The sequence below is a fragment of the Pocillopora damicornis genome, chromosome 11, assembly GCF_964200805.1.
Source record: "Pocillopora damicornis chromosome 11, jaPocDami1.2, whole genome shotgun sequence".
In the NCBI taxonomy this organism is placed as follows: Eukaryota; Metazoa; Cnidaria; class Anthozoa; order Scleractinia; family Pocilloporidae; genus Pocillopora; species Pocillopora damicornis.
The window spans coordinates 17,986,518-18,013,913 of record NC_142680.1 but is presented as its reverse complement, the minus strand read 5'-3'; the positions used below and the strand labels follow the sequence as shown (position 1 = coordinate 18,013,913).

At 39.3% G+C, this 27,396-nt stretch overlaps 1 protein-coding gene and 1 long non-coding RNA gene across 2 annotated transcripts; both read left to right on the top strand.

Moving 5' to 3' along the window:
- Positions 1-3,840: 3,840 nt before the first annotated feature.
- LOC149037931 (uncharacterized) lies at positions 3,841-10,078 on the top strand. The gene is made up of 7 exons (XM_089186578.1): positions 3,841-4,840; positions 6,521-6,641; positions 6,951-7,033; positions 7,464-7,562; positions 7,660-7,704; positions 8,072-8,182; positions 9,807-10,078. Exons 1-7 carry the CDS (start codon positions 4,763-4,765, stop codon positions 9,855-9,857), a joined length of 588 nt encoding a protein of 195 aa, XP_089042704.1. The 5' UTR covers positions 3,841-4,762; the 3' UTR covers positions 9,858-10,078.
- Positions 10,079-23,433: 13,355 nt separating this feature from the next.
- Positions 23,434-25,835, top strand: LOC149037930 (uncharacterized). Its single transcript, XR_016180851.1, has 2 exons — positions 23,434-23,545; positions 24,974-25,835. It is a non-coding gene; the product is annotated as an uncharacterized LOC149037930 (long non-coding RNA).
- The last annotated feature ends 1,561 nt before the right edge of the window (positions 25,836-27,396 follow it).

The window sequence follows — 27,396 nt, the reverse complement described above, 5'->3', positions numbered from 1 at the left end:
GCGGCCGGTATTTTCCTATCTCTACCACTGGCAACGGCAACGCTTTCGTGAGTCGCAGGGTACATCCCTACCTTCGTTGCCATTTTCATAAACATATCTCATTTTTCCAGTATTTTTAAGCAAAGAAGTCGGTCAGAAGCTCAAGCCGATAATTAACTAGTTCGTCCTCTCTTTTCTCTCTCTTAAATCACTTTGGTTGACCCAAAAATATTGGTTTCAGAATGAATAAGTATAAGCAAAAGTCTCATAAAATTGGTTAACAAGCGGCCAGAAAATCAAAGTTAAAACGTGAGGTATTTGCTTACTACTGAATTAATCGATAAATGATTTGTTCGTAGTAAAAGGGGAGCAAAGTTTTAAGTTCTTCTACAAAGATGCTTTCAGTGAGTCTTTGCAATTCCGTTCAATTTAGACATTTGTACCGTAAATTGCTCCACAGAAACCGAAGGAATTCAAAGAGAAAAAGCCGCATTAAAATCCCCTTGTGTCTGGTTGAAGTACCTGATTTGAATTTGGTTCTTGTGGAAGGAAGACCAGATTTACACACGGCATTGCAGTAAACAAACTCTCACAACTTAAAATTGAAAAATTTGAATTACTGACGATTAATTTCCTTGTCATTAACTTACTGAGGTTTGGAACAATCTGTCACAATCTGATTCCTGTTAATTAGAGAGCGGCTCAGGAAAAAAAGAGAAAAAAAAAAACCGGAACCAGTTTGACAAGGACTGTCACGACTCCATTTTCGTCAAAAACAGTCAATTATCTCACGGAAAGTATCATTCACTCTCATCGACGATTAAATAACGGATAATGTACGAAGATTTACCTCGATTCAGTAAGTAAATGGCAAGGAAAGTAATTGTAAGTAAATTCAAATATTCTTCATTTTGAAGTTGTGAGAGTTTACTCGTTTGTTCAGATTGTTCCAAAGTTTGTTAAAGATATATATGTGTATATGTAGGAAGTCTGCAAGTCGATTTTCGCGTGGAACAGTGCTCAATACGTTGAAGCAGAGCAGAATAAATATTATGAGAGGAAAAAAGGACGCAACTACATTTCCCGACAAGCCTGTTTTGTGAATCGCTTCACTCTTCAGGGGTTTAATGAAAGAATATTCATGTGACTATCGTTTATATACTAGGAAAATTTACATAATACGCGGTAAACTTAAAAACTTTAAAGTTCAGCTGTTGCGTAGCAACGCTTTGTTTCTGTGTCGGCATGAAGATACGAGTTCGTTACGCTTATTTAGTGATGAGAGGTCGGGTCGGTAAATTATCAGGAATTTTTCTTTTAGGCAGAGGTTGCATCTTTTACTGGAGCTGTTGTAGGGAGAGTTAGATGATAAGACGCGCCATGAAATAGAATAGTCAATGTTGTCGTTCTTGAGTGTCCAGATGTGTTTGCTAAGTTCGGTAGAGTTTTTGTGCTTGGCGTGGCCGAATGATGCGGTGTGATTTCTGTGTCTTGTTTTGAAGTCGGTTTCTGTGAGTCCAATGTATGTTTCAGAGGTGTTATTGTCGTTCCGTGTGACGGTGGCTTGATAAACGACTGAGGATTGAAGGCAGTTACCATTGAGCGGGCAATTAAACGATAGTCACATGAATATTCTTTCATTAAACCCCTGAAGAGTGAAGCGATTCACGAAACAGGCTTGTCGGGAAATGTAGTTGCGTCCTTTTTTCCTCTCATAATATTTATGTGTATATGTATATATATTTAGTACAGGTAGATCTCGGAATTCAAAATTTTTTGGGGGATTGAAACGGAAAAAGATCCGCATGCGCACTACACCCTCCCCTCGGGAATGCTTTTCGGTTGTATCATAGTTAGTAGTCTCCTCTACTAACTATGGTTGTATTGATGTATATACAGCCTGTTTTCATACTTGTAAACGTGTCAACTAAACAAATTACGACGTCTTAAAATACACCTCTTCAAAGGAATGAAGTCGTCGGCGGAGATGGAAATTGTTGTTACCCGCGAGCTCTTGCTCTTTTGAATGATGAAATAGGCCATGAAAAATACGAGGATATCCCAAGGTCAAGTGATAGTTTGCTTGAGAAAAATCCAAAGGTTTTTGTGCTGCTGCTTTTCTCATGGAACTCCTTAGGGAAGAAAGGAAATATCACGGAAAACCCGGCAGAAACCGTGGGCAAATATATTGAGATTAGAACTTCGGTTCTTTAGCAACCCATTTGTACCTACGCATCCATGCAGAAGAAAGGGTTCAGTTTTGCGCTGATTATTAACGCTGTTTCGTTCCTACTTACCACAAAAAGGAAGCAATCTAGGTGTTAAATCACTTAAATGCATTACAACAACATTAAGTGCCCATGCACCCTATATTAATTTTCTGTTACTTTGAGGTAACTTTTGTGGCGCTCTTCTGTATTACTAAGCCAAGAAAAAAAATCCAGGAGTTTATTTAACACACTTGAATAAACAGAAAAGTCTTTACGAAGTTATTTCTTGGAAATTTCTAGCTAATATTTCTTAGTTTAGGGACCATTAGGCGACGTCAATTTCACAGTAAACTTTGCGCGCCTAGAAAAGTTAATCGGTAGATTTTAGGACAAATTTGATGGTTGTTCAAACAAAAACTTACGCTTCCCTCGTATCGCAATGACCTTAATCCATGTCTGATAAAACAGCGGCGAAAAAAAGGTCTTTTTAGACGACGAAATAACCTCTCGCTATCCATTTCTTTCTGACGACTTGCAATGTTTGCCCTGTGCCGGTCCAGTCTGTGCAACTTTTGGAGTCTTGAGGAGTTTCCAAAGGCTTTCAATAGTTATTCAGCAATTAAGGTTACAAGCTTTCATTATTTGTAGCCAGGTGTTACGAGTGTCAGTGTAGAGCAGGGTTGTTCCCAGAAAAATCTCAGGATCGTCGGTAACAGCAATAAACTGATTTACTTCTCGACTTCTTGATTTTACTTCGCGACTTTACAGCACAAAGCTTCATACTTCTCTCTTTTTTTTTTGATGAAACTAACGCTCTTATATACATTAAGTCCAAGGGTTTAGAAACTAAAGAAGAACTAAATTAAGAATTTAACTAAGATTAACACGTTTTCTAAATCTGAGTAATTACATAAGAAATATAACGTTCTAGAATATTCTTATATAGAAACGTCACGGCTGGATGACTTCAGGTTTTAGAGTGAAGAAATGTAAAATGGTTTCCGTGTTTACATAGCCTGATGTAAACGCTTGGGAGGTTGGGAACACTCGATAAGCTGAAAACCACTCCTCTTCGTGTCGTGGTTTCCTACGCTTATCTCGTTATCTCGTTTACATAGCCTGATGTAAACATTGGGAGGTTGGGAGAACACGAGATAAGCGTAGGAAACCACGACGCGAGGCGGAGTGGTTTCCAGCTTATCGACCATTTTACAAACCATTTTACATATCTTTTAATAAATTACCAATGAAAGAGGAACGAAAACCGTGTTTACATACGCTCATGTAAAATGGTTTTATGGCCAATCAGAGCGCGCGTACTATTTGAATTATTTTATAGTTAAAAAAATGTAAAATTGTTTCCGTGTTTACATAGCCTGATGTAAACACCTGAGAGGTTGGGAGAACACGAGATAAGCGTAGGAAACCACGAGCGAAGCGGACAACTTTTTGCGGTGGCTCCAGCATCCGTGCAGGTGTTATAATTCTCGGAATCTTGGGCCTTTTAAGTTCCAGCAGTTATTAATCGTATAACCACCGGAAATATCAACAAACACTTTTAAAAAATCTGTAAAACCTTTTTGATATCTTTTGACTGATTAATTGATTGATTATGTTTTTTTAATGACCATCTCTAAATAAAGCGATGGTCAGATTGGCTTACGTTTCTCTTGCATTCAGAGTCATCTCACTGTTGGTGAACCTGTTGCTTCTGTTATTCAGCTCAGTAAGTCCAACACATTAATTCTAAGAACGTAATTTTAGCATGTAACTGAAAAATAATTCAAGAAGATAAGATATTACGACGAAATTTGTCTGAGAGGTTCGTAATTAATTCTTCTCTTAGAAATTTAAAACTATTCGGTAGCTTATTCAACGAAAACGGCTTTTCTAAGTCACAATTTCATGAACTAATTTTGCTTTGATAGTAGTGAGTTCCAACGATTATCTCACATTAATTCAACACTTTAAACACATTAAACTATTTGAATTATTTTATAATGAAGAAATGTAAAATGGTTTCCGTGTTTACGTAGCCTGACGTAAACACCTGGGAGGTTGGGAGAACACGAGATAAGCGTAGGAAACCACGACGCGAAGCGGAGTGGTTTCCAGCTTATCGAGATGAATTATTTTATAATGTTCTATAAAATGTTCTGGGACTTGACTTAGACAATTTTTCGCAACACCAGGCTTAACTGGTGTATGAGAATAGGAAAATTTTTTTACAGTAGAAAAATTCAGGTTCAACTTTCTCTTGTGTCATAAAAAACAATGGCTTGTATTGCGGAACAAACGGAGAGTGATCGCAATTTTTTTTTTACTTTCTCTTTCGCCAGACGCTATTTGATACAAAGCGCTTTGTCGAGCTTTGATTAGCATATCAATGAAGAAGACATTAACTTTGCATACGCACGTGAAGTAAAATAATTTAATTATTGAATGAAATCAATAGTAACATTAAACAGGGTAAACTCTCAAAAGTAAAAGGTTAAAAAGCATCCAGCAGCTAAGCTTGAATCAGTTCACTTGAGCTTGACGTTCAGTAGAGCAACTTCGACTAATCATCTTCGATGGCAGTTTTGGTGAAAATTTGTTGCTGTGGCTGCAGCCTCCGTGCAGGTGTTGTGATTCTCGGAATCTTTGGCCTGGTAAGTTGCAGCAGTTATTAATCGTATAACCACCTAAAATATCCTTCTGCTTTTCATACCTTAGTAATGGTAGTTCCGTACAAATCGCGAACTTTAAGTTCCGAGAAAAGTATACCTAAAGCAAAGATTAACCACGCGGAATTTTGTTGCGTCGCGTTGAATCATTACACGAATATTAGTGAATGATTTCTGAAACGTTTTTCTCAAGTCAATAACGACTTTATTGTTACCAGTAAAATGTCGTAAAAAATGATTTGTCAACGTCAACGCAGAGACATATGCGCTTTCTCAACTTTCAGGACGACTGAGCAACCGACATTGCAAACTTCATAACTTTCATTCGGTCAAAAACGGGCATTGTAGAAGAAATTGTTTCACGGTAAAATTAGATGTTACAGCTGCAACTAATACTTTGAAGCACTGAAATGATCCTATCAGGTGACCTTCTGATAAAAAAAATCGCAGACTGAGAAAAGACGCTAGAAAAACTTCAGGCTTGAACAGTATTTGAAGGGGTACCTCTCAGATTCTAGTCATTCGATGTTATCAACAGAGCTACGAAGTCTCATGACTGAAGCGAGGCAAATTCTATCGGGTTCTTCGTTCCTTTAAAGGAATCTGATTTTTTATAGAAATCTAATTTGATCTTGAGATGATATTGAAGTAAAGACCCGATCAGTGTAGGTGAGCTGTTACTAAAGAAATCGAGGTACTGAACACTTCGTGGCTAGTTTAATGCGGCGATTCGTTTCAGCCAATAGACTTTGTCGGATACCTTTTTTTAAGCCAATTCATTACACTCCGCACTCACAGTTCGAGAATTCAGAACGTTCTTCTATCACAGAAGGATCTGCAAACGCAATTTTACTAGTTACAATTTTTTAAAAAATATATCTCCAGAAGAAAAACCGGAAAAATGAAATCACACACGATTCGAAAGCAGCACTTTCAGTTCACCTCCAACTGTACAGTGAAGTAACATGTTATAGAAATGTAATCATAGAGAATTACAGATGGGCACGCTTAGATATGGAATCTCTTTTTTCCTGTTCAACTCCATAGCTCAATAGTTAGTGCAGCGAACGAGTGAGATGTCGAGTGAGATGTTATTGACTTTGTCCTTAGCGACAGAAGATATTTTTCTCCTCTAGGAAGGGGGAGGGGGAGGAGGTGAAGGAGGGAAGGGGGAGGGTGTGGAGGCCGAAAGGGAGGGGGGAGTAGGCGCAGGGGGCAGGGGGAGGAGACGGAGGAAAGGAGGGGGAGGAGGCAGAGGAGGGGAGGGGGAGGAGGCGGAGGAGGGGAGGGGGAGGAGGCGGAGGAGGGGAGGGGGAGGAGGTGGAGGAGGGGAGGGGGAGGAGGTGGAGGAGGGCAGGGGGAGGAGGCGGAGGAGGGGAGGGTGAGGAGGCGGAGGGGGGAGGCGGAGAAGGGGTAAAGGGGCGGAGAAGTGTGAAAGGGGGAAATGTTGAGTGTTCGAATTGATCGGCGCAGAAATATTTGCAGTCCAACTGTGTTTTTGTATTTGAAACATAGCCTCTTCCTTCCTCGTCACATATGACTGAAGTTAGTTGGCAATTCAAACCCTCGCATGTTTTTCTAATTAATTCAAAAGAGAGCAATCTGTATATATTTGCTTTGGTATATCAAATCTGATCCGTAGTTGCGTTCCTTCTTGTATTTCAGATTGCATCATCTTATTCAATTTATCAAAGCAGTCAGTCCATCGAATTTTACAAGTATGTAGAGGAGAACGCTTACGAAATCAGCCCGCAAGATTTACCATTCAGCGAAAAACATTTACCGGGTATTAAAGTTTACTTTTGTCTTGTTCCGTAAAATCCGTTGGGAAGAACACGTAGTTAGGACGAAAATATTTCATTTGTGAGATCATTTCTTGAATTTTGCGAGTTTTTTAATAACTTAAATATACATTTTATATTGGTTCGTGATCTTGTGTGAAAATGAAATTTCAACAAACACTTTTAAAAAATGTGTAAAATCTTTTTCTACAAAACGTAGCGTATCAGTCAAGACTGTCTCTCCTTTTTTGATTGTCTTTTGACTGATTAATCGATTGATTATGTCTTTTTTTAATGATCATCTCTAAATAAAGCGATTGTCAGATTGGCTTACGTTTCTCTTGCATTCGGAGTCATCTCACTGTTGGTGAACCTGTTGCTTCTGTTATCCAGCTCAGTAAGTCCAACACATTAATTCTAAGAACGTAATTTTAGCATGTAACTGAAAAATAATTCAAGAAGATTAGATATCATGACGAAATTTGTCTGAGAGGTTCGTAATTAATTCTTCTCTTAGAAATTTAAAACTATTCGGTAGCTTATTGAACGAAAACGGCTTTACTAAGTCACAATTTCATGAATTAATTTTGCTTTGATAGTAGTGAGTTCCAACGATTATTTCAAATTAATTAAACACTTTGAACACAAAATGGAAAAACTATTTATACGACTGCAAAACACAAATCGCCAAATTGGCAGTTTTCGCTTCAAGTTCAATCGCCAATTTTTGTTTTTGACTTGACCCAAACAGTCGCAGTATGGAGCGCTGACTTATACTTACTTATTTGTAAGTTTACGTCACTGGTCATCGTTCTTTTTCGTCGCAGGGTTACCGGTGTTTGGCATTTCCTTGGCTTGGGTGGAGCATCTTCGAGCTCTTTTTCAGTTTTGGAGTGATCATATTTTACATTGCCATCTGCAATGGGGTAAATTGAAACAGCCTTTTCCTTTTTTTTTTATGAATTACTAATAGAGAGTTTTTCAACGAACTTGACATGATTTCTGTTTCCTTCTATGTTACAGTTTGCCTTCTACGTGTTTATTTACGTCATTGCATGGTTGCTGTCGGTATGTTCTATTTCAGTCTTAGATCAATTTCTTTTTGAGAATGGAAAAAAAAACCGAAATTGCATTGATTTTGCCTTGGCTCTGTGATTGGTCCAGAAAACTCACGTCACTATGCAATCAGAGGCGAAATTAAAACTGATCATGACTTGGTCGCACTGGTTTTCCCGCGCTTTAGGCACTCTAGGTGTTTTACCTCAGTCCATAGCTACCTCTTCCAAGTGTTTTTCTTTTTTCTGATTACTTGGTCGGTTTTGGTTTTAACATGCTAGATCAAAACGCGCTCTATTCTCCTGTTCAATTAACTGCATACTCTTAAATTGATAATGGTCTGGGTCTGAACTCATTGCCTCCCTCTTTTTTCTTTAAGATCTACTTCATCATGGTGGTGTATTCGTACATCGAAGCCCTTCGTGAAGATCCTTCGGGAACGAGTGCAGGATTTTCTCCCCCTCTGACAGGCGGTAACCAAACCCAGATGGTAATTACATTTCCATTGCTGTAATGCTACATGACCTTCGAAGTCAAATTGGCTGTGAATATTCTTGTGTTACTGAGCAAAAGTACGCTACTATAGCAGATGGAATAGCATTCTATTTAAGGGCAAAGGTGGGCGCTCTTCGACTGCTAAAGCTATTAATATTGGTAACGAGAGCAAGTGAAGTTCATTTCGGTCTGCAATCATACGGATGATCAAGAAAACCGGACGACCGCTAAGCTATCAATCTCGTGATTTGTCAGTCACGAATATAATTATAGACAGAATTGGACATCACAAAGTCCTTTTACCCATAAATCATAACCATTATAATTTCGGGAAAAAACCCAATACATCTAGGACAAACATCTCCGCTAGAGAAGATGTCTTACGCAAAAAAAAAATTCCTACATTCTGGAAATTCCCCAGTTTTTTTTTCTCTTTTTTTCAGGATGAGTAGTTGTTGCTATTGTTATTGTGATCAATTCTGTGATTGGTGGATTTAGCTGAGTGGACTTAGTATAACTGGAAAATTACAGCCGGCTGTCCAATTACACCGTTCGATTACAACGGTACAGAATGATTAGTGAAAAATAAATCAGCTAATGCAGCAATCACATTTGAGGAAATTGTAACGGTTGTGATTAGGGCTGGAATAAGGTACATTAGTGTGACTCTGGTGTGTCACTTACAATCTGCAATACTTGAACCCCATAGCATCAGTTCTCTTCCCTAAAGGTAATGTATATTTTAGTACATGACGCTGAAAATCCATCTTAGCTTAGGTATCCTAAGAGCATTTCCATCTCAGCGTATCCAGACTGATATTTCGACTCGAGAATTCTGTTATCCGAACAATTGCCTTTCCCGCGAAGCAATTTTTAGCTGTGTAATGGCTAGGTTCAAACTGCTCACTTCTACTCTGCCTCTAAGTTTAACTTGAACTGCGCTTTCTGAATGGTCAACTGGTTTAACTGCGAGTGAATAAGACTTTTTTCAGCACAATTAACGATCCATTTCAAGAGATTCTAAGCTATTCTCTCTCGTCCACTTATTCTACTTGGGAATGAATTCGAAATTTAAGTAACCCAACGACCACATTAGAACCTGCGAGAAAGAAACAAAGCCAGTTAGAGTTGAAGCCAGTCAGCAAGGCGAGCACGCGAAAGGTCTATTAGGGTATTGTTCGGGAACCTCTCTCACGCGCGCTCACATCGTTCGCTGGCTCGAAAGGTGCAGTCCTCGCCTCTCGTGTCACACTGCCAATGAGAGCATGCATAATGCTGCTAGCATTATGCATGCTCACTAGTTTTTCTAGTTTGAGCACTCTGGCATGGCTTAAGTTTTCCCACATGTGTGAGATCACTTGGGGTGGCTATATTGCCTTACCTCCATCCTAGCATCAGCACTGCACTGATGAGGCCCAGAAGGCCGAAACAGTACTGTCTACAGTTAGTTATATATATATATATATATATATATATATATATATATATATATATATATATATATCAAAATTTATTTTTCCCATTTATACCAGAAGAAGATTAAGCGAGCCAAGTTGTAATGATTTATTGAGGAAGTTTTTTTTTCTCCATTTTTCTTCTTTGTTTTTATTATTTCACAGGCTTGGATGCCACCCCCTCCATACACAGTATCCCAGGAAGGCACTGTGTAAATTCAGGAGAACATTGTGACTGTCCCAAGAGATGACTGATCATCGTTTTAATTTGGGCGTGAAATTGTTAGAGAGGCTGACTAACTTTAACTGAGTATAACTGTGGAGAATATTTTATTCTGATTGAAAGCGAGTAGGATTAAGAGATCGGTCATTATTTATCGTCTGGGGGTGGGTCAGAGGAGTTTGGTTGTGTCACAATAGAATTTAACTGATCCTCCATATGCACTGTACTATTCTGATGACCCCATTCCCCGGTTGCAGTCAATTTTCTATAGTCTCAGCCTCAGAATAAACTGTGATTTAGTGTTAACAACTGGGTTGAAAACGTAAATTAGCCACCGTAAAGAGTAAAAAAGCTGACGTTTCGAGCGTTAACCCTTCGTCAGAGCGATTGGAGGAATTGTGGGTTGTGTGTGGCTTTATATGCAGAAAGTGGGTAATATACCTGGGAAATTTCCGACACTTCTTTGGCTTTTCCGGACATCAAAATTTCAATTGAAGGCAACGGCTTATGTACTAGTGTTTACTACAAACCTACAGATTCACATAGTTACTTGTTGTATTCATCCTCACATCCATCACACGTCAAGAACTCCATACCTTTTTCACAGTTTCTCAGACTTCTTCGTTTATGTAGTGACGACTCAGAGACAATGTGCCAGTTTTTCGATAAACGTGGCTATCCTTTTTCTGTCGTTCAAGCGGGCCACCACCTTGCCCAACAAATCGATCGACAGTCAGCACTACAAACGGCTGAGAAAGAAAACACTGACCGCATTCCAATTACTCTTACATTTCACCCTCACAACCAAGCAGTTAAATCTATCATTCTTAAAAATTTTATATTACTCCAAAACGATTCAGAGACTGGCACTATCTTTTCGCAAGCCCCACTTATTTCATTCAAACATGACAAAAACATAGGCAACTTTTTAGTTAGGAGTTCATTTCAAACCAATGACCAATCTGGAAGTTTTAAATGCGCTCGCTTACGATGCAAAACTTGTCCTTTCATTCATAACGTAGAGAAAATATCGGGACCCGAGAGATCCATTAAGATCATTGATCACTTTACGTGTATCTCCGCCAATGTTATTTACTGCATAACTTGCACTTATTGCAATAAGTTATACATCGGCGAAACAGGAAGACGACTAGGTGACCGATTCCGAGAACACCTTCGCGACGTGGAAAGAAATGACAAGGACGTATCCAAACCAGTCGCTAGACACTTTAATCTTCCTAATCATTCTAAAAAGCATATGGCAGTTTGCAGCCTTTCCTTACATCTAGGCAGTTCGGAAAGCCGTAAAACACTAGAACAAAAATTTATCTTCCAAATCGGCAGCCTTAATCCCCACGGAATCAATGAGCGCTTTTCATTCAACTAATTTATTCGTCACCATATTCCCACCAATGGCGTAGCTCCACTTTCTGCATATAAATCCACACACAACCCACAATTCCTCCAATCGCTCTGACGAAGGGCTAACGCTCGAAACGTCAGCTTTTTCACTCTTATTTACTTTGATTTACGTTTTCAACCCAGTTTTTAACACTAAATTACCTGCTATACTCTCCCACCGACGCAGCACCACAGTTTCTTTAGAAACTTACCCCTTTACCCAGAATAAACTGTTTTTTTTCTCCTTCTTTCTTTCTCTTTTTCTATTTTTTTATCATTTCACAGGCTGTAATGGGACCCCCTCCATGCGCAGTATCCCAGAAGGGCACTGTGTAAACTCAACAGAACATTGTGACTGTCGCAAGAGATTACTGATCATCGTTTTAATTTGAAATTGTTAGAGAGGCTAGCCAACTTTAACTGAGTATAACTGTAGAGAATATCTTTCTCTGATTGATAGCGAGTAGAATTCAGGGAGCGTTCATTATTTAACGTCTGGGGGTGGGTCGGAGGACTCTGTACTATTCCAATAACAACCTCCCTCCTTCACCCCCTCCTCGTTGCAGTCAATTTTGTATAGTCACTCCCTTTATGCTATGTTGGCGACGAATAATCCCCAATCTTTCCCCCTGAAAATGATGTGATCCCCTAGAGAAAAACTCTACCCGCTCCCTCCCTATGAGGATAAACAATGACTGATCCCTAACGGTTCTAGGGAACATTAATATATATAGGAGTTCACACTAAAATTAACAATTGGTTCATACGTCAGCGTGCGTTCATCGCGATATGAAGCACGTGGGAAGTTTGGAGAGCACGAAAGGTGCGTAAGAGTTAATCGAGGCTACACCTCGAGCAACTCAAGCTTCTTGAGTGCTCTCCAAACTTCCCAAGAGTAGTAATATGGAACAGTTATTACGGATTTTCATCGCTTCTATAAGATGAATGAAGTTAAAGGGTTAAAATATTCAATATTATAGTGCAAATATGTGAATTTTCATATATCTAAAATCTATATTCAAAGTAATTCGAAAAACTAGCTTCTTCGAAGCTTAAAAGGATAACGCAGATGTATATTGTAAAAGTAAAATGGCCGAGACGTTTTGCATTATGGTACAATGGTTAACTTTTGGTAAGAGCCCTACAGCTAACTGCCTTTTGGTAAACTTGTCAACTTTTACATATTGCTTAAAAAAAAAAGAAAAAACTTAGAACAAAAATTTTGTTGATATTTCCATTTATTTTTTTCTCAGAGGGTACGAGAACGAATGCTACAATCTTATTGTTTCTTAGCGCGGTTCGTATTTCCCGGTAACGCTTTCGTGAGTCGCCGAGTACATCCCTACCTTCGTTGCCATTTTTCATCTCATTTTTCCGGCTGGGCAGTATTTTGAAGCACAGACGTCGGTCAGAACCTCAAGCCGACTATTAACTAATCAATCCTCTCTTTTCTCAGCCTCAAATCATTTTGGTCGACAGAAAAATATTGGTTTCGAAATGAATTTGTATAAGCAAGTGTCATGAAATCGCTTGACGGGCGGCCTAAAACCCGCCTGGAAAGTTAAAGCGTGAGGCATTTGGTTACAACTGAATTAATCGATGGAACTTTCATTCATTTAATATCTGAATTCTCTTAAACAATTTGTTCCTCGTGGAAGGGCGAGCGAAGTTTTAAGTTTTTCTACAAAGATGCTCTCATTGAGTCTTTTCAATTCCGTTCAAGTTAGACATTCGTACCGTAAATTGCTCAACAGAAACTGAAGGAATTCAGTGAGTAAAAGCCGCATTTAAGAGCGGTCCAAGGCATTTCGCATCGGAAAAAAGTTTTCCCTCAAACTTTGCCCAATAAACTATCTTTGGTAACAAGTAAATAAAACCACATTATTTTCTGGAAATACGTTAAAATAAAATTTTTAGAGCTCTTAAAAGTCAAAGCTGCAAAAGGCCATTTTTTGACCTCTTGCGACATCGAAAATTTCAAAAGTTGAATAGCTCGGTCCTCGTATGACACCACATGCAGCAAGAAATATTTTATATTCTTAAACTTTGTGATATGTAAGGTGTATAAAATGCATTTCAATTTTGATATTCGTTTATTCAGAGGCTCGTCATAGTTTATTTAAAAACACTCGTTGGACAGCTTTCTGAAATTGGTCAAAAGTACTCTTTCTTTCTTGGTTGATATTGCTCAAGTCCAGACCAGACCATTAAAAACTCCGCTTGATTTCTGCTAATAAGATGTTTGGCTGCAGAAAAATATAAAGTACAGCAGCAGTACAGCCTGCCAGTATCCGACACACCCTGGTAGCGATTCCAAAGGGGTAAAGAGCCAGTAAACTGTCAATTTGCAAGTGTCAAAGGCCACTTCTAAGATGTATGGTGTTCTATAGAGGTTTAGACAATACTGCAGCTAAGGAAGCGAATGGTTTCAAGGATTTTCTCCAAATTATAGACGAATTAGAACGCTTGGGAGCAGAAAAGGATTGGTGTAAAGAAGTTCGGAAGAGGCTTCGGGAGAGCAAGTTGCATTTGAAGACTACATACCGTAATCACTGCGAAGAGGACGATAGCAAATGTGTCGATCACTGTAGGGTCTTTGCACTGAGCGATGCTGGTGACACTGACTTTCAGAAAGTGTACACAGTGAAATTGAGTAAGTATCAAGCGGAAGACTATCTGTATGAAGCAAAAAATGCCGCTAAGATCTTTGAATGGAGAGGGCTTATCCTGAGAGCAGAAAACCAGGATCAGTACAATCGGCAAATTGTTGATACTTTGAAGAGAGATGAAACATTTCTAATAGTTGACTGGACAATGAAGTTCATAGCAATGAAATTCCGGGAAAAACAGGCAGAATGGTTTGCCAAGAGGGGAATCAATTGGCATGTGAGTAGCGCTAGCGTTGTTGTAGGACAGGAGGAAAGCCTGGAAGTAACTTGATACGTACACCTTCTTAACAGCTGTAAACAAGACTGGTTTTCAGTGCTGTCAGTCCTAGAAAATCTCTTTGTCACCATAAAACTACAAAATTCAGGAATAATAAAGGCCTTCCTAATATCGGATGAAGCAGGTTACTATCAAAACAGTAAGCTGGTATCATCTCTACGAGAGCTCGGATATCGCCACGGATCGAACTCGTGAGGTACGATCCGATTCTTAGCCACAGGCTGGAAAAAATGTGTCACAGGAATCTGTGTCCGTTAAAAGCGTCAATCAGGAGATACTGCAACGAAAGCCATAATGTTGTTTCTGCCAAAAACATACATACCGCATTGAAAGAGAGACCGGTCAGGGGAACGACTGCGTCAGTGTGCATAGTCCAGGAACAGAACTCAACCGTATAAATGAACAAGTTTGCCAATTTCAGCAACTTACACAACTTTGAGTTTAAACAAGAGGGCCTCCGCGTTTGGAGAGCGTTTAATGTTGGGCCTGGAAAGTTTATTCAGTAAAATTAAAATTGCAATTTTCCCACAGAAAAAAGACAAATCTGGTGGAGGAGATTCCATTTTTCCCCACTACTGCTCGACGAATTGCATTAGCAGGAGAAAGCAATGATGGCAACGACGGTAGTTCCTATCAATGTCCTGAACCTGGTTGCGATGAAGATTTTTAAGACCCAGGCCGACCTTGACCTCCATATGAACTAGGTAGTTCATCATGTAAGTCCTGTGCCTGCGAGCATGACTTAAAGTCTTTATGACAAAGTGAAGAGGCAGTGGGTTCATCACTTTCAGTCGTTGTCATTAGAAGGTGAAAGTTCGACTTACTGGTCGCAGTGGCCACAGAACCCTCGACAAGTGCTTCACAGCTTCCCATGGGATGGGCTCTTGAACAGCTTTCGCAAAATGTCAAGCAGTACTTGACACAGAAATTTAATATCGGATGAGACACTGGCAGAAACCAAACCCAGAGAAAGTAGCAAAGGATATGCGAACTACTTGCACAATAGATGGAGAGAGAATAGAACAGAGTGGTTATCCAACATACAGATTCAGGGTTTCTTCTCGAGACTGTGCCTTAAACAGCGATCTAAATTACAACAAGAATCGGATGACGCCACCGACGCAGACGACGAAGACCACCACTTGATGGAGGCATCCGCGTCTGATGTAGACGAAGAGTGTTTGAGAGAGGCGAGGAACGCAATAATGGATGAGATACGACTGAAACATCCAATCATGTTTGATATCTCTGATTTGTGCTCGTTGGCAAGAGAAGAAAGGTTGCCTAGCCTCAAAGTCAAGATGCTAAGAGACATGTGCAAACATTTTGAGCTCGCTTTCAAAGTGCAAGATACAAATGCAGCACCTCTTGCAAAAATGGAGGAAGTTATTTCGGGGTGCGGTTGATAGATAGATAGATAGATAGACGTTTATTAATAATACCTTAATAGCAGCTGGAAGCTGAATTACAAAGGTGTACAAATTATATAATAGAACTATACAATAAAATCAAACCTAAAAGGGAACTAATTTACATATGGGCCCATATACAATTGTAATAGATGTCAATTAAAATGTCTTGCGCTTGCTGGAATGAAGGTATCTCTGAACCGATTTGTTTTAAAGGAAACTCTAAATGGTCTGCGTCGTCGTAACTCCCTAAGTTGATCTCGGTTGTCGAAAGGCAGTAAGTGGTACAAACAATCCAAGGGATTGGAGACGATGTTGTTAAAGAATTTTAAGCAAAGGTCTTCCCTCCGATCCCTTAGGGTTTTCAGCTCTGCCATCTGAAGCACTTCTCTATAATGATTATCATAACCGTATATAATTTTCAAGGCTCTCTTTTGGACCCGCTCTAAACTTAAGCTCAAATAATTTGGGAGACTATAATGGTAGACCTGACATCCATAAAGTAAGACGGATTGAATGCAAGCAACATAAAAATTCACTAATTCTGGTGATGGTACCTTAGCTCGCTTTAACTGAGTTAAAAAGTAAAGGCGTTTAGCGGCCTTTTTAATCATCTCAGTAACGTGAGTGTTCCACTTGAGGTTGTCTTGAAAATACACACCCAGTAATTTCACGACACTAACGGCGCTAACCTTAGAGCCATTAATTTCTATGAGATCGTAGGAAGGAGGGGAGCGCACGAAGGAAACTCTTAGCTCATTACATTTTTTCGGATGAAGTTGAAACGAGTTAAGTGTTGACCAGGTAGCTACTTCGTTTATCATAGACTGAGCATTGCTAGGACCACCCTTGCTTATGATTTCATACACTGTCGTGTCATCTACATATTTTATACAATCACTGGCTGATGGTACTTTCAAATCATTTATCATAACCAAGAATAGCCACGGTCCCAATTTTGTTCCCTGCGGTACTCCTGCTCGGACCGATCCCCACTCTGAGAGACAATCATGTGCAAGTTTGACCCTTTGTTTCCTATCTTTAAGAAAGGCTATTATCCAATTAATGATGTAAGGGTTGATGTTTTAGGTCGAGAGTTTCGATAGCAAGAGGCTGTGATCTATCAGATCGAAGGCTTTTCTATAGTCCAACGCAAAGATCCGCACGGTGTTCCCCGTTCCGTCTGTTGCTTGCGCCCAATTGTGCATCAGGTTTATCAATGCATGCGCAGTGGAGGATCCTGGAATACACCCAAATTGATCGGGTTCCAGGCGTTTCAGAAGTGCTGGTTTCACATGTTCATGGACGACGTAGTGCTCGGAAATTTTGGACAACGTTGGTGTCAGTGAAATAGGTCTCAAATCTTTCGCCGCATCCTCAACTATCTTTGTTTTGGGAAGAGGGGTGATGTTTGCACATTTCCAAAAGTCCGGTAAAGTCCCTTGACTAATCGAGGAATTGATGATACAACGAAGAGGTTGAGCGAGCTCAGGAGCGAATTCACGCAAGACCCAGTTTGGGATATTATCTGGGCCCCCGGCTTTGGAGGAGCTGACCGTACTAAGGCATTTGAAGGTAGCTTCCAGTGAAATAATGGGAGTTTTAAAACCCTCAGTGCTCACAGTTTCGATATTATCTAAAAGTGGGTCAAACGAAGCTTGAGGTTCTAGCAGAGCTGTGTTGATTTCATTAGCCAAGATCTTAAGGTTGATTGAGGTAGCTGGTTTACTTGCTAGGAGCTGATTTGCGACACTTGTAGATGTTTTGTTCATTCCACATAACCGCCTACATTCGGACCACCACATTTTAGGATTGTTTTCGGTCAAAACGCTGACTTTAGTGTTGTAATAAGAGCGTTTGCAGAGCTTCCGTTCCCTGTTTACTTTGTTCCGGTAGTAGTGGAACAATGGTTTGTTGTCTTGGTAATATGCTCTTTGACGGTGTGCTATAAGTGCCTTGAGTTTGGGTGAAATCCATGGTGCGTCGTTTCGGTGGAACTTAACTCGCTTTTTGGGAAGGATAGAATCTAACCCTATGTGAATGAGGTCACTGAAGTGAGCATACTGTTCTTGGACGCTATCTATAGTGTCGATTAATGACCAGTCGACCCCCGTCATATAACGACCAAAAGCCTGTTTGGACTCAGCGTTAACGGCACGTGTAGTAACCGTTCTATTTGCAGGAATATTGGTCTTCGATCTAATTTTTGGAAACAAACCAACAGTACAATGATCGGATAGTCCGAAGGGCGGGAATGGAGAAGGTTTCTCGTAGTGTTCTGTAAGATTAGTTAGCACTTTGTCGAGTGTACGATCCCCTCTTGTTGGAAAATGGACGACTTGCGTGAGGCGGAACTGCTTAATAACTGGTGAAACATTCGCCCTGTTCCAGTCGCCAGCGAGAATTATACCTGCGCCAGGGATATCACTCTCTATCCTAGAGAGAGAATCCATCATGTAATCAAGGAGGGGCTCATCTTTGGCAGGCGGTGGAGGATGGTATACTGTACCAATGATAAGGCAGCTGTAACCCCGGGGCAATCGGTTGGGCGTGATTTTGGCCCACAAAACCTCAGGGCCCTCGGGGTCAGGAAACTCATAGTCCCGTAGAATTGAGAATTTGATGGAATCTTTTACATATAGAGCCACACCCCCATGTAGCTTGTGGGTCCTATCTTTGCGTATGATGTTGTAGCCACTAATGTCAACTACGCTGTCGTCAATAGAATCTTTCAGCCATGTCTCCGTTATACAACAAAGATCAAACTCGTGGGTGTTCAAAAAAATACGAAGTTCGTCTATTTTTGGTGCCAAACTCATTACATTAGACACAGCTATTGACGGTACGAACTGCAAGGTGTTTTTCTTTGCGTCGATGTTTCTCTTAGGCTTGATAATAGCCAGATTATTGAAATTGACGGCTCTTTCTTCTGTGTAACGGCTCGAGGAAACACGCGTAGTTACTCTCACGGGAATTGTTGAAAGTCTCGGTAAAGCGTGATTATTGAACCGTAAAGATTCATTCAAGATGGAAGAGTTATAGCAATTAACAGTTCTTGGTCTTATGTAACTACTGGAGATGGCGCGTGTGGTTGTTCTCACGGGAATTACTGAAAGCCCCGGTAAGGTGTGATTGTTCGACTGTGAATAATTATTCAAGGTTGAAAATTCATTCGTTTCTGAAGAATATTTGCTTCGGCCTGTATTTAATTTTGTTTTAGTAAGTCTTCCGGACCGTTTCCCTCGGTACTTAAAAATTCCATCCGCTCGAATGTTCTTAAATAAAACTGACCGTCTCTCCTGAAGGCTGTAATTTTTCCGGAGCGACACCAGTTCGCGCCGAGAGTACTGTAGGGTCGTTGTTTGGCGAATTGGAGAATCAAGCTGCCGAATTAAATCTCGAGTGGCTCTCTGCCGGCTACCAATGGCGATAATAGATTGAGCAGGACCGGGGTTGGTCGAAATATCAACGTATACCGTGATGTCCAATGGAGGGTCGTGGCCAGGGATGACTAAGGAGACAAACCCGTGTTTAGTGTGCTTCTGCATTGGAACTCTTGATCGATGAAACCCATCTTTGACGATACAGGTGCATTTCTTCTTGAGTTGAACAGCAGTGTGCAGGGGTTCCCACCTTGATTTAAAAGTAGCCTCGAAGGATAATAAATGGTTTAGAAATGCAGCGCTTAAACAGGATAGAATAGTGATAGAAACTAGAGCTACTCTAAACGTGGCCGCCATGATTGGCGCCTAATTAACAACATGTTGTTATGCAATCTAGTTATGACGTCCACCTATTAAGCGAATGCGATATCCTTTTTCGCACGAACTCTCCAAACTTATGAACAGGGACTGTGGTGCAGGCAGGTGTGACGGCCAAATATCATTTTTTTCCTTTCAGCTACAAATCCGAGCAATCGCTGCTTCACTTAGACGTGAGAAGTATTCAGGACTATTACACCATGGAATTACGTGACAGAGTCACTAGTCACGGTGTATTTCAGTGTTTGCTGTTATCGCCGGTTACACTAAATAGAATCCTGTGGTTTGGTTTTGAAGTTTTCATACAGGTTTGAATAGCGTAAGCTATCAGAACTCCAATATGAAATAGGAGGCCAAATTTTTAAAAAAGAGTTTGCGAGCGCTAATCAAATTATGATATTCGATACGTTGTTGTTGACGTCTTTCGTCACGAGATAATAAAATTTGTCAAATTTTGGCCCTTTAAACTGTTTAAAGTATTAATCGGTGTGGTCTTAAAGCTCTTTCCTACTATATTATCTACTTAAAATGGATAAAATCTAAGATTTATCGAGCTGCTCAAATAAAACGGTCGGAGTTTGCTCAATAAACAAATTTGCATAATGGGCTGTCACGCTAGCGATATCGCTAAAAGTTCGAAGTCACCTCGGCGACGAAAATCAATAAATGCAAAGTGTTTTTTAATTTTTCTGCAGCCAAACATCTTATTAGCAGAAATCAAGCGGAGTTTTTAATGGTCTGGTCTGGACTTGAGCAATATCAACCAAGAAAGAAAGAGTACTTTTGACCAATTTCAGAAAGCTGTCCAACGAGTGTTTTTAAATCAATTATGACGAGCCTCTGAATAGACGAATATCAAAATTGAAATGCATTTTATACACCTTATATATCACACACATTAAGAATACAAAATATTTTTTGCTGCATGCGGTGTGATACGAGGACCGGGCTATTCAACTTTTGAAATTTTCGATGTCGCAAGAGGTCAAAGAAGGGCCTTTTGCAGCTTTGACTTTTGATAGCTCTAAAATTTTTATTTTAACGTATTTCCAGAAACTAATGTGGTTTTATTCACTTGCTACCAAAGATAGTTTATTGAGCAAAGTTTGAGGGAAAACGTTTTTCCGATGCGCCGATGCGAAATGCCCTGGTTCGCTCTTACAGAGATCGCCACTTAACTTTTACATATTCCTGGAAAGATAAAAAAAAAAAAAAAAAGGTTCGGAAAAAAACTGCTGTTGATATTACCATTTATTTTGTTCTTGGAGGGCAAGGTAACGATTGCTACAATCTGATTGGTTCTTAGCGCGGTCCGTATTTCCCTATCTCTGCCCACGGGCAAAGGTAAGGCTTTCGGAGTTGCAGAGTACATCCCTACATTCGCTGCCATTTTTCATAAATGTATAACATTTTTCCAGCTGGGCAATATTTTTAAGCAAAGAAGTCGATCAGAAGCGCAAGCCGATAATTAACTAATTAGTCCTCGATTTTCTCACCCTCAAATCACTTTGGTTGACTGAAAAATATTGGTTTCGAAATGAATTTGTGTAAACAAAAGTGTCATAAAACTTGCGATACATACCTTGCCGGTCTTTGATTATCCTCATCACTTAAGACATATATATATATATATATATATATATATATATATATATATATATATATATATATATATATATAATATTAAGAAAATCTGCCTAAAATGTTCAATTTGTGTACGACTCATGTGAGAGGGAAAAAAGGAAAGTAAACATAAGGAATATCGATTGAATTGAAGAATATTGATGGAAAAACCTGAGCGCCGAAGCAAGCACGTTATTAAAGCAAACGTAGCAAGTACAGTGACCCTGATGTCAATTATTGATATTCCGCAATATAGTGAATTCTACGTTCTTCTAGTCAAGCTAGCGATGCTGTATAATAAGCGTTCATGACATTTTCAGTTACTGTTTTTTTTCTCCTTTTATTCAAGGGGGGGGGGGGGGGATGTTGAGGGTTCGAATTGATCGGCGCACAAATATTTGCAGTCCAACTGTGTTTTTGTGTTTGAAACATAGCCTCTTCCTTCCTCATCACAAATGACTGAAGTTAGTTGGCAATTCAAACCCTCGCATGTTTTTCTAATTAATTTAAAAGAGGGCAATCTGTATTTGCTGTGGTATATAGAATCTGATGTGTAGTTGCGTTCCTTTTGATATTTCAGATGGCATCATCTTATTCAATTTATCAACATAGTCAGTCCATCAAAGTTTACAAGCATATAGAGAAGAACGCCGACGAAATCAGCCAAGATACCTTTCAGCAAAAAACATTTACTGGGTATTACAGTGACGAAATGTAAAATGGTTTCTGTGTTTATATAGCCGATGTAAACACGCGGGAGGTTGGGAGAACACGAGATAAGCGTAACAAACCACGACGCGAAGCGGAGTGGTTTCCAGCTGAGTATTTACAGCTGAGTATTTACATAAGAAATAGTGGTTTCCAGCTGAGTAATTACGTAAGAAATAGAACGTTCCAGAATGTTCTTATATAAGAAGGTCACGGCTGGATGACTTCGGGTTTTAGACTGAAGAAATGTAAAATGGTTTCCGTGTTTACATAGCCTGATATAAACACTTGGGAGGTTGGGTATCGCAATGACCTTAATCCATGCCTGATAAAACAGCGGCGAAATAAAGGTTTTCTTAGACGACGAAACAACCTCTCGCTATCCATTTCTTTCTGACGACTTGCAATGTTTGCCCTGTGCCGGTCCAGTTTGTGCAACTTTTTGGAGTCTTGGGGAGTTTCCAAAGGCTTTCAATAGTTATTCAGCAATAAAGGTTACAAGCTTTCATTATTTATAGCCAGGTGTTACGAGTGTCAATGCAGAGCAGGGTTTTTCCCAGACAAATCTCAGGATCGTCGGTAACAGCAAAAAAATGATTTATTTTCACGTAGTTGACTTCTCAACTTTACAGCACAAAGCTTCATACTTCTCTTTTTTTTTTTTTTTTGATGAAACTAACGCTCTTATATACATTAAGTCCAAGGATCTAGAAACTTCTCTAAAGAACTAAATTAAGAATTTAACTAAGATTAACACGCTTATCTCGTTATCTCGTTTACATAGCCTGATGTAAACACTTGGGAGGTTGGGAGAACACGAGATAAGCGAAGGAAACCACGACGCGAAGCAAGAACACGTGGTTAGGACGAAAATATTTCATTTGTGAGATCATTCCTTGAATTTTGTGAGTTTTTTAGTGACTTAAATTATACATTTTACAGTGGTTCGTGATCTTGTGTGAAAAAGAAATTTCAACAAACACTTTTAAAAAATGCGTAAAAATCTTTATCTGCTAAACGTATCGTATCAGTCAAGACTGTCTCATTTTTTGATTATCTTTTGACTGATTAATTGATTGATTATGTTTTTTGAATGATCATCTCTAAATAAAGCGATTGTCAGATTGGATTACGTTTCTCTTGCATTCGGAGTCATCTCACTGTTGGTGAACCTGTTTCAGTTTTGGAGTGATCATATTTTACATTGCCATCTGGAATGGGGTAAATTGAAACAACCTTTTCCCTTTTTTATGAATTACTAATAGAGAGTTTTTCAACGAACTTGACATGATTTCTGTTTCCTTCTATGTTACAGTTTGCCATCTTCTTATTTATTTACGGCATTGCATGGTTGTTGTGGGTATGTTCTATTTCAGTCTTAGATCAATTTGTTTTTGAGAGTGGAAAAAAAAAAATCCGAAATTGCATTGATTTTTCCTTGGCTCTGTGATTGGTCCAGAAAACTCACGTCACTAAGCAATCAGAGGCAAAATTAAAACTAATCATGACTTGGTCGCCCTGGTTTTCCCGCGCTTTAGGCACTCTAGGTGTTTTACCTTAATCTATAGCTGCCTCTTCCAAGTGTTTTTCTTTGTTCTGATTACTTTGGTTGTAACATACTCGGTCGAAAAGCGCTCTATTCTTCTATTCAATTAACTAAATACTCTTAAATTGATAATGGCCTGGGTCTGAACTCATTGCCTCCCTCTTTTTTTCTCTAAGATCTACTTCATCATAGTAGTGTATTCGTACATCGAAGCCCTTCGTGAAGATCCTTCGGGAACGAGTGCAGGATTTTCTCCCCCTCTGACAGGCGGTAACCAAACCCAGATGGTAATTACATTTCCATTGCTGTAATGCTACATGGCCTTCGAAGTCAAATTGGCTATGAATATTCTTGTGTTACTGAGCAAAAGTACACTACTATAGCAGATGGAATAGCATTCCATTTAAGGGCAAAGGTGGGCGCTCTTCAACTGCTAAAGCTATTAATATTGGTAACGAGAGCAAGTGAAGTTCATTTCGGTCTGCAATCATACGGATGATTAAGAAAATCGGACGACCGCTAAGCTATCAATCTCGTGATTTGTCAGTCACGAAAATAATTATAGACAGAATTGGACATCAGAAAGTCCTGTTACCAATAAATCATTACCATTACAATTTCGGGAAAAAACCCCAATATATCTAGGACAAACATCTCCATTAGAGACGATGTCTTAGGTAAAAGGAATTCCTCCATTTAGGAATTCACCAGTTTTTTTTTTCCTCTTTTTTTCAGGATTAGTAGTTGTTGCTATTGTTATTGTGATCAATTCTGCAATTGGTGGATTTAACGCAGTGGACTTAGTATAACTAGAAAATTACAGTCGACTGTCCGATTACACCGTTTGATTACAAAGGTACAGAATTATGAGTGAAAAATAAATCAGCTTATGCAACAATTACATCAGAAGAAATTGTAAAGGTTGTGATTAGGGCTGGAATAAGGTATATTAGTGTGACCCTAATATTTCACTTACAATCTGCAATACTTGAACCCCATAGAATCAGTTCTCTTCCCTAAAAGTAATATATATTTAATACATGACGCTGAAAATCCATCTTAGCTTAGGTCTACCAACAGCATTTCCATCTCAGCGTATCCAGACTGATAGTTCGACTCGAGAATTCTTTTATCCGAACGATTGCCTTTCCTACGAAGCAATTTTAAGCTGTGTAATGGCTAGGTTCAAACTGCTCACTTCTACTCTACCTCTATGTTTACCTTGAGCTGCGCTTTCTGAATGGTCAACTGGTTTGCCTACAAGCGACTAAGACTTTTTTCAGCAATTAACGATCCATTTCAAGAGATTCTAAACTGTTTTCTCTCGTCCACTTATTCTACTTGGGAATGAGATTTAAGTAACCCAGTGACCACATTGTAATCTGCAAGAAAGAAAGAAACAAAGCCAGTTAGAGTTGGAGCCAGTCAGCTGGGCGAGCACGCGAAAGGTCTATTAGGGTACTGTTCGGGAACCTCTCTAAAGCGCGCTCACATTGATATCGCTCGCTGGCTCGAAAGGTGCAGTCCTCGCTTCTCGCGTCAAACTGCCGATGAGAGCATGCTCGCAGGCTAACCACAGAGTATATATATATATCAAATTAACTTTTTACATTTGCACAAGAATAAGATTAAGCTAGCCCATTTGTAATGATTTATCGAATAATTTTTTTTTCTCATTCTTTCTTTCTTTCTTTTACTTTTTAATCATTTCACAGGCTGGAATGAGACCCACTCCATACGCAGTATTCCATAAGGGCACTGTGTAAACTCAACAGAAGATTGTGACTGTCCCAAGTGATTACTGATCATCGTTTTAATTTGAAATTGTTAGAAAGGCTAACTAGTTTGAACCGAGTTTAACTGTGGAGAATATTTTTCTCTGATTGATAGCAAGTAGGATTAAGACAGCGGTAATTATTTAACGTCTGGGGGTGGGTCGGAAGACTCTGTACTATTCTAATGACACCCCCCCCCCCCTTCCCAGTTGCATTAAATTTTCTATAGTCACCCCCGCCATGTTGGCGACGAATAATACCCAATGTACACTGTCCTCCCTGAAAATTGTGATCCCTTAGAAAAAAAAACTCTACCCACTCCCTCCCCATGAGGATATGAGGATAAACAATGACTGATCCCTAACGGTTCTAGGGAGCATTTGTATCTGTGGGAGTACACACCAAAATTAACAATTGGTTCATACGCCAGCGTGCGTTCATCGAGATATGAAGCACGTGGGAAGTTTGGAGAGCACGAAAGGTGCGTTAGAGTTAATCGAGGCTACACCTCGAGCAACTCTAGCTAGCAACTCTAGCTTCTTGAGTGCTCTCCAAACTTCCCAAGAGTAGTAATATGAAACGGTTATTAAGGTTATATTTTGAAACGAATTTCTAACGAACATATATATAACGTCATATGAATTTTAAGGTGATTGTGGGATAATTCAGCCTTTGAAGAGAAGTAATATGGAACAGTTATTTAGGATTTTCATCGCTGTTATAAGATGAATGAAGTTAAAGGGTTAAAATATTCAAAGTAATTCGAAAAACTAGCTTCTTCGATGCTTAATAAAAGGATAACACAGACGTATATTGTAAAAGTAAAATGGCCGAGACGTTTTGCATTATGGTACAAGGGTTAACTTTTGTTAAGAACCCTACAACAACCTGGTTTTTGATAGACTCGTTAGCTTTTACATATTGCTGAAAAAAAATTAAAAAAGGCTCAGAAAAAAACTGCTTTTGATATAACCATTAATTTTTTTTCAGAGGGCACGGGAACGAATGTTACAAATCTGATTGATCCTTAGCGCGGCCGGTATTTTCCTATCTCTACCACTGGCAACGGCAACGCTTTCGTGAGTCGCAGGGTACATCCCTACCTTCGTTGCCATTTTCATAAACATATCTCATTTTTCCAGTATTTTTAAGCAAAGAAGTCGGTCAGAAGCTCAAGCCGATAATTAACTAGTTAGTCCTCTCTTTTCTCTCTCTTAAATCACTTTGGTTGACACAAAAATATTGGTTTCAGAATGAATTAGTATAAGCAAAAGTCTCATAAAATTGGTTAACAAGCGGCCAGAAAATTAAAGTTAAAACGCGAGGTATTTGCTTAATACTGAATTAATCGATAAATGATTTGTTCGTAGTAAAAGGGGAGCAAAGTTTTAAGTTCTTCTACAAAAATGCTTTCAGTGAGTCTTTGCAATTCCGTTCAATTTAGACATTTGTACCGTAAATTGCTCCACAGAAACCGAAGGAATTCAAAGAGAAAAAGCCGCATTAAAATCCCCTTGTGTCTGGTTGAAGTACCTGATTTGAATTTGGTTCTTGTGGAAGGAAGACCAGATTTACACACGGCATTGCAGTAAACAAACTCTCACAACTTAAAATTGAAAAATTTGAATTACTGACGATTAATTTCCTTGTCATTAACTTACTGAGGTTTGGAACAATCTGTCACAATCTGATTCCTGTTAATTAGAGAGCGGCTCAGGAAAAAAAGAGAAAAAAAAAAACCGGAACCAGTTTGACAAGGACTGTCACGACTCCATTTTCGTCAAAAACAGTCAATTATCTCACGGAAAGTATCATTCACTCTCATCGACGATTAAATAACGGATAATGTACGAAGATTTACCTCGATTCAGTAAGTAAATGGCAAGGAAAGTAATTGTAAGTAAATTCAAATATTCTTCATTTTGAAGTTGTGAGAGTTTACTCGTTTGTTCAGATTGTTCCAAAGTTTGTTAAAGATATATATGTGTATATGTAGGAAGTCTGCAAGTCGATTTTCGCGTGGAACAGTGCTCAATACGTTGAAGCAGAGCAGAATAAATATTATGAGAGGAAAAAAGGACGCAACTACATTTCCCAACAAGCCTGTTTCGTGAATCGCTTCACTCTTCAGGGGTTTAATGAAAGAATATTCATGTGACTATCGTTTATATACTTGGAAAATTTACATAATACGCGGTAAACTTAAAAACTTTAAAGTTCAGCTGTTGCGTAGCAACGCTTTGTTTCTGTGTCGGCATGAAGATACGAGTTCGTTACGCTTATTTAGTGATGAGAGGTCGGGTCGGTAAATTATCAGGAATTTTTCTTTTAGGCAGAGGTTGCATCTTTTACTGGAGCTGTTG

Bases quoted from the DNA above. Each gene is read 5' to 3' on its own strand.
- LOC149037931 (XM_089186578.1), top strand. From the start codon at position 4,763: ATGGCAGTTTTGGTGAAAATTTGTTGCTGTGGCTGCAGCCTCCGTGCA. The intron at 7,563-7,659 runs GTAAATTGAAAC...TCTATGTTACAG, and splicing joins ACATTGCCATCTGCAATGGG to TTTGCCTTCTACGTGTTTAT. The intron at 8,183-9,806 runs GTAATTACATTT...ATTATTTCACAG, and splicing joins GCGGTAACCAAACCCAGATG to GCTTGGATGCCACCCCCTCC.